Consider the following 14,426-nt stretch of genomic DNA (forward strand, 5'->3'; position numbering starts at 1 on the left):
CCTCACTTGAAACCTTATAGTTTGTAAGTGAAAACCCCTAACATATTTTTATGAAAAAATGAAATGTATGATGTGTTTGCTAATTTAGGATTGATCTGAGTTCAGTAGAGTAGGATTTATGAGCTAATTGATATGATTTTGAGGGTGTGTGGTAATGGATTGTGATATTAAGGTTTTATTTGATTTCTGTAAACAATTTGTGATGAAAGTATGATAGGATTTTGCTGTGATTGTTATAAGAAAGTCAAATTAGGTATTTTAACTATTTGAAAATGAAATTAGGAATTTTATGTTGATTGGGTTTTGGATTTATGAAATTGCTAGTAAATTTGACAATTTGTGATCTAAATCTATTTGGCCCGATCGACTGTGTAAGTGCAGTAGGAGGAAATTTATATGTATGAGCTAAATGACCTTCCTATTTGTTATAATATGTGTTAGTTCTTAACATTTGAATAATGTTTGCAATGACAGCCCAACATGTCCTCAATGGAAAGAACTATATGCAGGGTAGTCTACCATTATATGAATGCTAAATGTAGAAAAATGGTTGGTGTGGAAAGATATGGATATCTAGACTTAGCGAGGGACATATATAACTCACTGTTGAGTTATATACCCAAAGGAAGATTAGTGAACTTTTCTGTGAAATACATAACACCTGAGGAGCAAGCAGATATGTATGTGGAGAGTGATGCAGATGTACTGAAGATGTTTGACATCTTGAAGGATATGTATGAGGCACACCTTTATGTTTGCAATGTGCAAGTAAGTGATCCAATGGAATGCAATACCATCAATGGACACACAGCCACAGTGATTGGTGGTGATACATCCAATAATAGACCAGGAAGTGAAGAGCCATTAGTTTATCCAATTGAAGGATGTGTTGGTGAAGAGGAAATACCTGCCACTACTAGTAGACCACCAAAAGCAACTGTGAGAAGGGGTGGTGGAAGACATGGAACTACAGTCAGGAATAATTGTAGTCAAACTGTTGTTCTTGGTGAAAGAACTCGAAGATCTGTCTGAAAAGATGGTATCACATTTTACAACAAGAGTAGTGCAGTGCTGAGTGATACTGGTAGGTCATTTGAAGAAGTTAGGATGGCTACCAGATGTGTAGGGAAGGATGGTGGGTTTGTTAGGGCATCTACCACAAACAATACAAGTATTGATGAGAATGTTGCCTCAACTAGCATGTTGGCAGCAGACCAGGAACTGAATGAAGATGAACAGGGTAGTGACTCATCAGATGAAGATTGGTAGGCTCGTGAATCAGATGAAATATCTGAGAGTTCAAGTAGCAGTGAAGATGAGGCAAGTGATTATGAAGTGGAAAAGGTGGAAGGGATGGATGGGAACAGTAATGATGACAATTCAGGGTTGGTGGAGTCTAGTGAAGGAGAGAATGTTTCTGATGTTGAAGGAGGTGTAGACCAACAGGTCTCATTGAGAGTTGGTAAAGTGTTTAAGAATGTTAAACATTTTAGAGAAGTTTTACAAGATTATGAAGTTCAGGAGGGTTTTCATACTTTGAAGCAAAGGAATGAGAAAGCTAGAGTAACTGCAATTTGTGATGAGAAGGGTTGCTCATGGAGGATCCATGCCTCACCTATTGAGGATGGGATCACATTTATGATAAAGTCACTTAACCCCCATCATAGTTGTACTAGATTTGGCACCAATAAGAAGGTGAATGCAACTTGGATAGCAAGAAAACTTGATCCCAATCTGAAGTATGACACAGATATGAGCATCAATGTCATGAAATCACATTTGAAGGAGAAGTATAATGTAGAGGTTCAGACAATGCAACTGTATAGGGCAAGATGGATTGCAAAACAAGAAAATGAAGGAAGTCATTCAAAGTCTTATGCTAAATTGGAGGCCTATGGGACAGTGTTAAAGCAAAGAAACCCTGGAACTGCATTTGTGATCGAATACCAGAATGCAGAGATATATAGAGTAGAAGTGAATGGAGTGGTGACAGTAATTCCACAGTTCAAGCGTATGTTTGTATGCTTTGATGCATGTAAACAAGGATTTTTAAAGGGATGTAGACCTTTCATTGGCCTTGATGGATGCCATCTGAAAGGGATATATGGTGGAGTGTTAGTTTCAGCTATGTCAGTTGATGAAAATAATGGTATATTTCCAATTGCATATAGTGTGGTTGAATCTAAAGGCAAGGACAGTTGGCTATTCTTCCTTCATCACTTACGTGAGTCCATCCAAATCACAATAGACACAACCACTAGTAGACCATTCACATTCATGACTGATAAACAGAAGGTACATCTGCCTGTTTTGCCTTCTTTAGTTTTAAACATATAAGTGTTAACATAGTTTACTCTAACAAATGATGTTTGGTTTTCCCTTTTAATATTTGTGTTTAATTCTATTGTATAGGGTCTCATTGAAGCAATTTCAATCATTTTCCCAGAAGTAAACCATAGGCATTGTAGTAGACATTTATATAACAATTTGAAATCACAGTTTGGAGGTGAGAGTGGATTGAGGACACTCTTCTGGGCTGCTAGCAAAGCATATAGTCTGCATAAGTTTAATATGGCTATGAATGAAATGAAAATAGTCAATCAGGAAACATATGATTGGTTGATGAAGAATCCAGTGAAGATGTGGGCAAGACATGCATTTGATCACTGCATGAAGAGTAATCACATCACCAATAATATGACTGAGTCATTCAACCAGTGGATAGGAGTCCTCAGGAGCAAGCCAATCCTTACCTTGATAGACCAAGTTAGACTGAAGTTGATGGGTAGGCTACAAAAAAGGTATGAGAAGAGTTGTAATTATCAAGATATTTTGAATCCAAGAATAGAAGAGAAGCTTAATAAGTTGCAGAAAAATGTTAGGTACTGTATGCCAACATATTCAGGGGAAGATGAGTTTGAGGTGCAAGATGGAAGTACTAGGTATATGGTAAACCTAAGAAATCAAACTTGTGACTGTGAGATCTGGGTAGCAACTGGACTACCATGTAGACATGTAGGGTGTTGCATTCAATATAACAGGGCCAATGTCTATGATTTTTGTCATGCATATTACACAACAGAGAGATATCTTTTAGCTAATAAGGGAATAATTCATCCATTACCTGATCCCAGCATACTAGATGACAGTAAATTGCTTCCTCCACCAATGAGGAGATCAGTTGGCAGACCAAATAAAAATAGGAGGAGGGAAAAAATGAGGCACCTAAGGGAGATGTTAGGAAGAAGTCCAATAGTATTAGATGTGGGAGATGTCATGCATTTGATCATAACAGAAGGACATGCAAAGGAGGTCCAGTCAAAGGAAAGGACCCAGCTTCTTCTCAGAACTGTGGGACCAAGGTAATACTCTACTCATATTTTAAAGATTTTAACATTAGAACAATGTGTGTTTATTTCCCTTTTTTTCATTTGGCTTAGAGGAAGAAGCAAGACATGAGTACCACTTTCTCCCGGAGAGTAACAAGGTCCTCTCAAGCATCTTGTACAACTTCACAAACAAATGAACAAGATAAGCTTCGAGAAAAAATGGCATCCAAGGCTGCAAAGGAGAAGGCAAGGAGAGCTAGTAAAAAAACCAAATAACAAGCAGGTTAATAAGTAAGGTATGAGAATGGCTGCTTAATTATGAGAAGATTTATTATAATTGTTGTTCAATTCTTAATTGAGCTGAGTTGCTAATTTTCAGGTGCCACTGGTTAGGAGTTGCTGAATTTTAAGAGTTGAACTACAACTACGGAGCTGATTAGTGGACTAGAGCTGATGAAGTTGGTAACTAGGAGTTGTTGAAGTTGGTGGATAGGAGCTGATGAAGATGGTGGATAAGAGTTGATAAAGTGCTTCAGTTGCTGTCCTTGAATCTGATTTTATTAGTTGTTGTTTGAAAACAATTTTATAGATTTAATTTGTAATCTGGCTGTAAGGATATTTAGGGATCTTGGTTTTATTTGTAATGACCTAACATGATGTGGATCTGATTTGTTGTCCATGGTACTCTGTGTGATGTTTGAAAACATGTATATTGTAGGACCTATATGGTGGGAATATAGGTACTCTGTGTTCATGGTAATCTGATTTGCTATCCATGGTACTCTGCCTTATATTCGTATTTTGCCCTTAGTACTCTGCCTATTTTAGTTAAGTTTTAATGAGTTTTTGGTTTAAGAAGGAAAGGCAAAGATTGATGATGAGTTGTGAATACTTGTGTGCTCTGTTCCATAAAGCAAAGCCATATTTGGGTGTGGTACTGTTGCAGGATACTGAGGCCAGTAGAAAATATGATATTCTCCCTTCTGAAATGCCATGAGAATATGCCTTCTCATCAGTTTGGACACATGCCGTTGCAGCTTAAGCAAAACAGAGGAACTGTTTCATAATCTCTGTTTCTCTCTCCCTCTGCTGTTAGCTTGATTGGCTATAGATCATGCCATTGCAGCTGCTCTCATCTAATTTAGAGATGTAAGCAAAACAGAGGAACTGTTTAATAACCTCTCTCTCTCTCTCTCTGCTGTTAGGCTGATTGGTTCTAGATCGGTCAGATTAGCTCCTGAATAAATTGGGTTTTATTGAGTTTTGAGTATCTATAAAACTTATACCATTGTCATTGCCATTGCATAAATTCATTCATTTAAAAAGAATGGAACTTTAAATGTGAAATGTGAAAGCCTCCATTACATCAATTCATTAAAACCATAGAGTTGCATAATTCAATACACCAAAAAAAGATGTCAAACAAGGTCCACTTCCTCCCCCTTCCCATATATGCATTACATCTTCATAAAACTTACAATTAAGTTCAAGACATATGAAGCCACAATAAGTTGGCACATTATCTTCATTGCATCAAATGACTTCTCCACAACCTTCATCAAACTACAAAACTCCTCACTCTCTGTTGCTCCCTCCTCTGTTGGTCTTGGAATAATTTCACCCACGATTTGGGCATCATTGGTTAAAGGCTCATCTGTTTCACCCATGACAATACACCATTGGAAGAAATTGCATCCACCATTGTTTTTGCCACGTATAATAGAGTCTATTCGGTTGTCTATAATTTGAAATCTCCAGCCTCTTTTCCTCTGACATAGCTTTCTCCAACGTGTACCTTGAATTTTGCCATTCACACTAAAAGACATCTACCTACAAAACTACAAATTGCATTTACATTAGCTCTATAGACCACAAGAAGCATGAAAGAGTTACAAAAATTTTCACATGAACTTCCTATTACCTATTCACATATTCACATCTCCTTCTTGAATCCACGATGTTCACATATTCACATGCTCCCTTCCAGATGATTATCACAGATGGGAATCTAGCTCGGAGTGTGGCCTATGCCGCACTCCCATGTGTCCATCTCTCCTCCTTAAAACAAGGGGGCATAGATGTCTTTTCACATGGGGAGGAGAGAGAGAGATAGACTCATGGGAGTGCCGGCGAGGCCACACTCCGCAGCAGAACTTTTTCCCTTTTTTTTTTTTTTTTAATCAAATTCAAGCAATTTTTTTTTCCCGATAATAGAAATGCAAGCAATTCTTTGAAAGTACTAAAAGGTAGAATAATCAAAATTTGTAAATTACCTACAAATTATTGGCATGTTATGGCTCTCTATGTTATGAATTCAAAAGTAAAGGGTTTCGTGCCCAGTAGAGGGGCAAAATGACCATCCCACCCCCATGAAAGGTAGAAATCCCCACCTTGTTGATGTTTTCGTATGTGCTTCCATTGGCCATGTGCGCACACTCCCACAGAGAACTTTTCCCTTAATTTCAATTATGAAATTTTGTTTATCAAAAAAGGGGAATTATTAATGTAACAAGGGTCGTTTACAAGGATAATAAATAGTGAAATCACATTTGTTGTCAAAAATTGAAAAAAAAAAAAGAAATTAAATGACATTTCACATTAAAGGGTTAAATTGTAATGGAGCACAACTCTTCTTCTCAAAATCAGCTACCCAATCTATCTCTCTCGTTTCCGACTTGTCTCCAGCGATGCTCAAGGTCTCCTTGAAGTTGCCGGCGAATATTGTGAAGAATGCCTTAACAGTATTGTTGGTCGTTGTGTAGTTGTTATTGCAACACAGAAGGTGTGTGGCGGGATTTAGGGTTTTAATATTTTAAAAGCGTTATTGTCGTCGTGGTTCACTTTATGATCTTCTTAGATCCAATGGTGAAATTGTGAGCGCAGAAGAGGAATTGCCCGCGCAAAACATATGAAAATACAGACCAGATGTCACTCGTGAATCATGATTGAACTGTTCTCCAGATGTCTTAAATGGACCCCGAATCTTCTTCTTCTAAATTTTCCCTATCGTGATGGTCCCTTAAACTAAGCTCCTCTATAATTTTTTTCTTGGTTGAATTGAAATATCTTAGCTCTGGTTGTTCAATCTGTGAAATTCTCGATTGTTATAAATGATATGAATGAATTTTCTATTTCCTCTTCTTTAAGCTTTCAAGGTTTTAAATCGTTTCTAGTATTTCTGTATCTATTACCATTTAATTAGGCTTATGTTTTCGATTACATAGTATTTATCTGTATTAGTTCAACAGTTTGGTTACATGTGTATGTGTAGTTAACAAAATACATCCATTTACTGATTCCTAGTAATTGCTGGGAATTTTCCTTTAAAGCAAGCTTGCAATCAAACATAGGTTTTGATACGAAACAGGGAATTACCTACGGAGAATTCAAATTGGAATTGTTTGGTTTTTACAATGCTGAGTGGTTGTTCCTGTTCCTTTTGGTGTTTGCAGAAATTGTTGAACAAGTGATTGTAACTGGGTTGGATATGCTATTCCGGTAGTATGACAGCAAAACAAATTCCAGCACCTTCCAATCCTAGAGAAAGGGAGGATGTATCTATCACTCTTGGACAGCCAAAGGTATGTCAATTCTCTTTAGCATGTTTCCAAGGGTGCGAGTTTGTAGAGATGATAACAAGGATGAATTTATGGTTGTTATATTTGTTGTATGGATTGTTCTAGATCCACAAACTGAGCTGACTTTGCACACTTTTGCTTCAGTGATGTATGCTATTACTGAGCTAATTTTGTTGATATGGATGTGTGGAAAAACAAGGAAGGATAAAGTATGGAAGGAACATTTAAAAAGGGACTTAGGAGTTGCTCCTATCCATGACAAGCTCCGAGAGAGTCATCTGAGGGGTATGGTCATATTCAACGGAGACCTTGGGACACCCCAGTCAGGAGTGATATGATCCCAATTGAAGGAGCTAAAAGAGCAAGGGACAGACCTAAAATGACCATAGGAGAAGTAGTGAGGAAGGACATGCATAGTCTAGATTTGGTCATAAGTATGACCTCAAATAGAATCTATTGGAGGGCAAGGATCCATGTCGTAGACCCCATCTAGTTGAGATTAGGCTACGTGTTGGGTTGTGCCTTTTTCCTCTTGTTACCTCCATCTTTCGTTTATTTCCCATCTCCCATCTCCCATTTGTCCTTTTCCTTTGTCATTTATCATCTCTTTCCCTATCGCTCTTCTCCTATCTTTTCTTCACCTTTTATTTTTTAGTATAACTATGGTTTCTCTATTTTGTTTTGTTTTGGATCCATGTAGCTAATCCCATTAAGCTGGGATAAGGCTGAGTTTGTTGTTGTTGTTGTATTTCTCACCTTGTGAATTATATATTAGGAATCCTGACATCCAACTGGATGTTATTCATAATCTTTCTAATAGCTCTAGCCATTTGATGAAGCAAGTGAAGGTCTGGAAACTTTAAGCTTTGTAACACTAAAGAAAACCTCAAACCTAAAAGTGGGAGAAACTTGGTCAAATAATTCACTTTAAAAATGATCTTTTGCAATTATGTTATTTTTTAAGAATTCAAATTAAAATTTTAGTAGTTATTTCACCATTCTAAAAGAGTCATAATCCTCTCTATGTCACACCTCGCTCCCAAAAGAGCCACATGCTATGACGAGGATGCCAACTGCCATCCCACTCCTACCAGGATCTCAGATGCAGTACTTTCACCGTCACGGTATACCACAATTATCTCGAATCACAGGGGCGGAAGTAAAAATAAATAGATATCTTAATAAGGGTGACTAATGTAATAATTAAATATGTAATTGTGAATAATTCTCTGGTAAGTACGGTATCCAAAACTCATAAAAATATATATAGTTGTTTAAATTACATCATTTATATACAACTTTGTATCCCTGAAGTCCTAAAGGACAGCAACAACATGTTTTCATATCCTTATCCTCCACAGGTATAATAATCACTAGTACTACCCGAATCATGTACCACAAGCTTTGGGTTATATTGCTTCAGTTCGCTAGCATCAGCATAGAATAAAGTCTGTACTTGTTACCACCACAAACCTGCATTCACAGCTAAAAGAGTGTGCACATGAGGGTTGAGTTTCACTAAGCTCAATGAGGGATGAGGACATACAAGCATACATAAACATAATGATGTGGTTCATGAATTCAATTCCTTTAATTATCCTACACAATACAACTAAGTCATGGTTTAGGTTCTACAGCAACACATTAGATTGTATCATTGGTCCCGAAATGCGACCTTGGGTCACCCAGCATACCCCGAATAAACCCCGTTGGTTCTGAAAATAACCTCGGTCACCCGGCTCTGAACCACCTCTGGGCAATAATCACATCGTACATCGGATGTGGCATTTAGGAAATCATCATCTGACCTACCACAAATGGCCAACCAACACGTAACCCTCTGTTGGTTAGGGTTGTAGTAACCAGGTTAGTTATCCTAACCAGCATCCATTGATATGTATAGGGGTGTCAAGGTCGGGCCTCATCAATTTTACAAGCTGCACCGTGTCCAACCGTTTAGGCATTCAGGTTTATCTTTAGTGGGCATGGTACGGTTTCATTTCGGTGGATCGGTGTCGGTCTTTAATTTGGGCAGCTTTATTTGAGCTAAACGGGCCTAAATCGGGTCCAAAACGGGCTAATGAGCCGCTTAACTGTAAACGGTCTCTAAACGGTGTGGGCTTACTAATTGAGATGCAACCAGAATTTTAAGTTCAAACCATCACATCGTTGGGTAGTCACGGTATACCTCAACTCAAAGTCAAATAAAGCTTATCCCAACTAAAATAACAGCACAACACCGAATAGAAGCACATCTAACAAATTAAGTAGAGGGAAAAATAATAGTAGCTCAACTCCGAATAGAAACACATCTAACAAAGTAAGTAGAAGGGAATAAAAAAATAGCAGCACAACACCGAATAGAAGCACATCTAACAACGTAAGATCCAAAAACTAAAACTAAGCCTCATCTCACCAATAAATGTCAAAGACCAACAAAGAAACAAACATAAAAAAGGAAATTTGGAGGGAAGGGGAGGGGGAGTTTATAAGTTAAATGGTCGGGCGGTCTAGGTCGGGCCTGGAATCGGTCGGTCCGATTGGGCGCCCAATGGACTAGGACCCCACACCGGAACCTCCTGATTACTAAATATGTCAGACTTAAGCCCGACACATTTAGTAATCGGGTCGGGCTTTAATCGGGCGGGCTCAGTCGGACCTGGCAGGCCGGGCTTTAATTGGAGATTTTCAATTACATGTAAGTAATTTACCGTTTCAGCATCCCATTCTCTCCTATTCTTCTAACCTTATCCAGCCAATCCTCAATACCATCCCCCCCCCCCATCAATCCTACTTGATCCCCATTAAACCCTAACTCATCTTAAAGCTGTCCCGCTTCATTCCTCCATTAGAATCCCCCATATTTGGACCATAGCTCCTCCTTAGCACCCCCCACTCGATCCTAGGTTCTGCCCCCATTTCTACCTCAAAACCCTAAAATCCCCCATCTCTATTAAAACCCTAAATTCCTGTCTAGACTAATCTAACCATCAGAGTCACACCCTGCTACAGCTGAACCTTCATCCCATTGGTCCTAACACTCGGCCAGAAGCCCTAGTTCAAATTCCCATCCTAAACCCTAAAACCCATCACTTCCATCTTTCCCAAAACCCGAAACCCTAACCCTAACCCTAGAATTGACCTAATTCCCCAATTCTGCCCAATCGGTCAACTGTTTAGGGAGGTCCTGGTTCACTTGGCTCCTAGTAGAGACAAACCTATATCATTAGCTTCCCCTAGACATGCCTAGCTTTACCATCTATCACACTTAGCCATTACCCTAACCCTAACCCTAACCCTAAAATTGACCTAATTCCCCAATTCTGCCCAATCGGCCAGCTATTTAGGGAGGTCCTAGTTCACTTGGATCCTAGTAGACCTTTGTCTATCTAGGACTACATTACTTCCTTTCCCTCATTTTAGTTATCTTATAGATAGCTTTTCCCCCTTCCTTCGTATTTAGATTATGATAAAGATCTTTATATTTCTTCTCCCTTGCTTTCCTCATAATCTTCCTAGCTTCATTTCTAGCATATTTATATCTTTTTAGATCCTCCACATCCTTAGTTCTTTGGTATGTCTTAAAGCTAGCTTTCTTAGTCTTTAATGGCTGTTTGAACCTCATCATCCCAGCACCAAGTCTCCCTAGTGGAATGACGTTGTTCTTTCGATTCTCGTAAGACATATATTTAGGAACCTTCTTAATACCAATTCTTGTCTCATTCCACATCGTATTAGTGTCTCCCTTAAAGTCCCACTTTCCTTTTTTGACTACTTTTTTCAGTAAATGAATTCATGGTATCTCTTTTAAGCTCCACTACCTTATCTTAGGGCAAATAGCTCCCCTTTCTTACGATTCTGCGAAATGAGGCACATATCCATGACCACCAATTTATGTTGAGTGGTTAGGCTTTGCCCTGATATAAGTCCTTACATAACAGTCTATCAGCTTTTCTAGTTCGGAAGAAATCTATTTGGCTACTATGATGCATTGATGCCCACTTTTGTAGGTAATTAAATGCTTCTCCTTTTCAAAGTGTTTACAATGGATAAATCATTAGTCAATATAAAATCTAAAACTGAGATCATCCCCCACTCATTCGTCTCTCCAAGACCATATCCTCCATGTACACCTCCACAGCCTCTACGGTCTCTCCCAACATGTCCATTTAGATCACCCCCTATAGTAATCTTTTCTCCTTGACTAAAGCCTTGCACTAATCCATCTATGTGCTCCCAAAATTGTATCTTACTACTTTCATCCAATCCTACTTGGGGTATGTAAGCACTAATTATATGGACAACCTCTTTCTCCAACACAGGCTTGATGAATAATATCCTATCTCCAAATCTTTTAAAATCCACAATAATAGGAATGGAGTAGATTATTGTATATAAATTAGGAATGGAGGGGTGAGTGCTTGGAAAATGGGGAGTACGATTATAGGAAATGAACCTGTATCAATTTAGAATAACTTTTGGAAAATATGGAGGAATTAATCCAAACAATTCTTCTGAGGGAGGGAGGGTTTTTTTTTGTGTGGGGGAAGGGGAGGTATACAATCACAATAACCCACCCCATAATCCTCCAACTCAACCGTGTCACATGAGGCAGGATTTGATCCCTGATCTTTGCGGTCAACAGGTGTAGACAGGGTGACATCTGTATGAGTGAGGTTATTTATTGATAATTTTATTTGTACTAAAATGGAGACGCAGGGAAAGATAATAGAGGGTAAGTAAGAAATCATTAATATGGTTTGTGATTTGGGGGAAAGAATGTGAGTGGAGGTTCAATTTTAGACTTTGCAATGGCTTACGTAATTGTAATAGCAACCAAATAATTTCGAAGATTGGGGGGGGGGGGGCATTTGATGACATGTAAAAAGTGAATAAAAAATGGGAATTAAGTTGAATTTTAACTCTAGAGGACAGTAGATCGAAAGGTCAAAATTTGAGTATTTTAACGTCGATCTTTGGAGTGCTAATTATATATACTAGTTAATTGTTTTAGATGTATTCATTAGGGCATTGAAGAAAGGAAAGCAGTGATTATTTATCCAAAGGACTAGATAGTCAAAAGATCTTTGGCAAAATGCTAGCTAGGAAGGAGCAAGGGGATATTTAGAAAGTAGTAAAAAGTGTACTGTAAAAACATAAGCTGAGAAAGCAGTGTGGTCTTATGGTGTTTAATTGAAACTGTTTTCTGAAGGTGAAGCTTTGAGGATCGGAGGATGAAAAGAGAGGGAAAAGGCTATAATTAATAAGACCAGATGGCAATAAGCAAGGTAGGTAGGTAGGTATTCAAAGTTTCACCTATTTGTATGGGTTCAAATTATGTGCGCGTTGTGATAGTTTTAACTTTTGAAGAGAGTGATCGATCGCTAGCAAATCAAGACAAGAAACCAGCTGGGTGTTAGAAAATCAGTTCAATTTATGGTAGTAGTAAGATTCACAATTGAAGCTGTTAACTTGGGTGTGATTTTTGTTGGTTCACACTAGTAAATAAGATTGGAGAGACTACTGATAAGGATGGTAATCAGATGTGGTGGATGATATAATCATGGTTCTGGTTCTTAAAATAATTAGTGTTCCAAAACTAGGAAAATGATAGAATCAGAAGTGGTTGCTTGCATTCAAGGGAACATATATAGGATTTGTGTAGCGGACACCAACTGGTTGGCCGGGATGATGATGTTTGGTGAGTTGAGCTGGGGGGGGGGGGGGGCCTAATTGGCTTTTAGAAGCATGCATTGTGAATGATTGTCACCCACATTTTTACTGTTACAAGTGAATTGTCTGATAATTTTGATGTTGCCCTGAGATGACTGCTATCTTTGTTTTTCATCGGTTGTTCATATACTCAGTGTGTCGCATTGCTCTTGCAAAAGGATTATTCATCGCATGGGAATCGTGCATATAAATCAGGCCTGAGAATGTTAACCATTTTAATTTTCCTGTGACCTTGGTTTTTAACTCTGGCTAGGGGTTTCTCTCTCATCTTTGTGTGGGGGGCATTGCTTGTGTTGTTGGAATGGATGGGTTTCCTTTGAAGATATACGTGACAATTACCCTTGTCCAGAAGTAGCCGCAAAAGTCCAAAGCAGTTTGGATCTTTGGGTAAGAGTTCATTTGTGTTCCAAGTTTGTGAACTAAACTGCAAGAAAAGGACCTTATGCCCCCCCCCCCCCCCCCCAAAAAAAACAAAAATCTGAAAAAATATAGATGAGGGAAGGATAATCATGGCCCCATTGGATCTTTAAAATGATCTTTACCACATTCAAATTGATAACGAAATACATCTTAAAGGAATCACCTGGTCCAGTTGATTAGGAAAGCTCCCTGTTCTGCACCTCATTTCTGATGTGATTAATCTCTGGGCCTCCTGGTCTACTTGTACTTGAGGAAAAAAAATCCTCTGCAGTGCACCGAATCTGATGGTGCACTGCGGTGCCGGCCTTGCAAGCTAGACACATGGATGATGCAACATCAACGGTGCCAACCTCAAGAATTTGGAAGAAAAAAAAAATGCAATCAAGTTCGCATCTGCATCATCCACGTGTTGAGCTCGCAAGGCCGCACCGCAGATGCACTGATTTCAAAACATAAATTATTGAGTTTGATCCATTAGTCGGAGTGCACCCTTGTACCCAGGCATGAATGTGCAAAATGACCATTGTGTCCCTCTTTGTCAATGCCCTTATGCACTTATTGGCTGGGGCACGCTCCCAAACAATTCATTTTCCCAAACATAAATTATCGAGTTTGATCTGTTAGTCTTTGTAATCAATGGGTCCTGGCAAAACTAAATGAATCTGATAATAATATTTGATCGAATATTGAGATAACCAAATTCATACCCAATTGGTTTACGGACGAATATGAATAACTACTGGATAGTTATTTTTCAAATACGGATATCTTTAAACGGATATGAATGCAAATTGAATTCAGATTTTCGATTATTCGTTGACATCCCTACACCTAGGACACACACATCTTCCATGTCTCATGTACATGGCAACTTACTACCCAAAAAAGAAAAAAGTGTGCATGGCAACAAATCCTTGTTCAATCCCAATTCATAGATCCTAGGCTTCCAAACATTGCATATTGTCCCCCTTCAATTCTTGTTAGAAGTGAAGTGAGAAGACAATATTTCGCTATACTTACCAACCAAATACCGAGCTAAGAGTCATAATTTCTCTTGAAGGTCCTAGCTAGGACAGGTGGTAAAGTCTCACTTGTGGTATTCGATACCTGATATCAACAAACACAAATAAAATTCTTGGCAAACCTTGAACAACACAATATTTGAAGAGTCCTTAAACCTTAAAATAATTACCCATGGACGTATCACTAGTTACAGGTATCACTGGATAGTTCCCAAACAGTGGTATGGTAGTAGTACACAAATCAATGACAGAAATTTGACATACAAAATTAATGACGGAAACTAGGCAAACAAACACCCACAAGACCCCATTTTGACATATATTTAGCTGATGCCAACAGATAT

The 14,426-nt window shown here is 38.5% G+C and overlaps 1 protein-coding gene across 1 annotated transcript; it reads left to right on the forward strand.

Moving 5' to 3' along the window:
- Window positions 1-1,107: 1,107 nt before the first annotated feature.
- On the forward strand, window positions 1,108-6,831 carry LOC122668481. Its single transcript, XM_043865040.1, has 5 exons — window positions 1,108-1,240; window positions 1,283-2,295; window positions 2,413-2,942; window positions 5,976-6,111; window positions 6,601-6,831. Exons 1-5 carry the CDS (start codon window positions 1,108-1,110, stop codon window positions 6,829-6,831), a joined length of 2,043 nt encoding a protein of 680 aa, XP_043720975.1.
- Window positions 6,832-14,426: the final 7,595 nt, after the last annotated feature.

This window comes from Telopea speciosissima, chromosome 7 (genome assembly GCF_018873765.1).
Source record: "Telopea speciosissima isolate NSW1024214 ecotype Mountain lineage chromosome 7, Tspe_v1, whole genome shotgun sequence".
Classification (NCBI taxonomy): domain Eukaryota; kingdom Viridiplantae; phylum Streptophyta; class Magnoliopsida; order Proteales; family Proteaceae; genus Telopea; species Telopea speciosissima.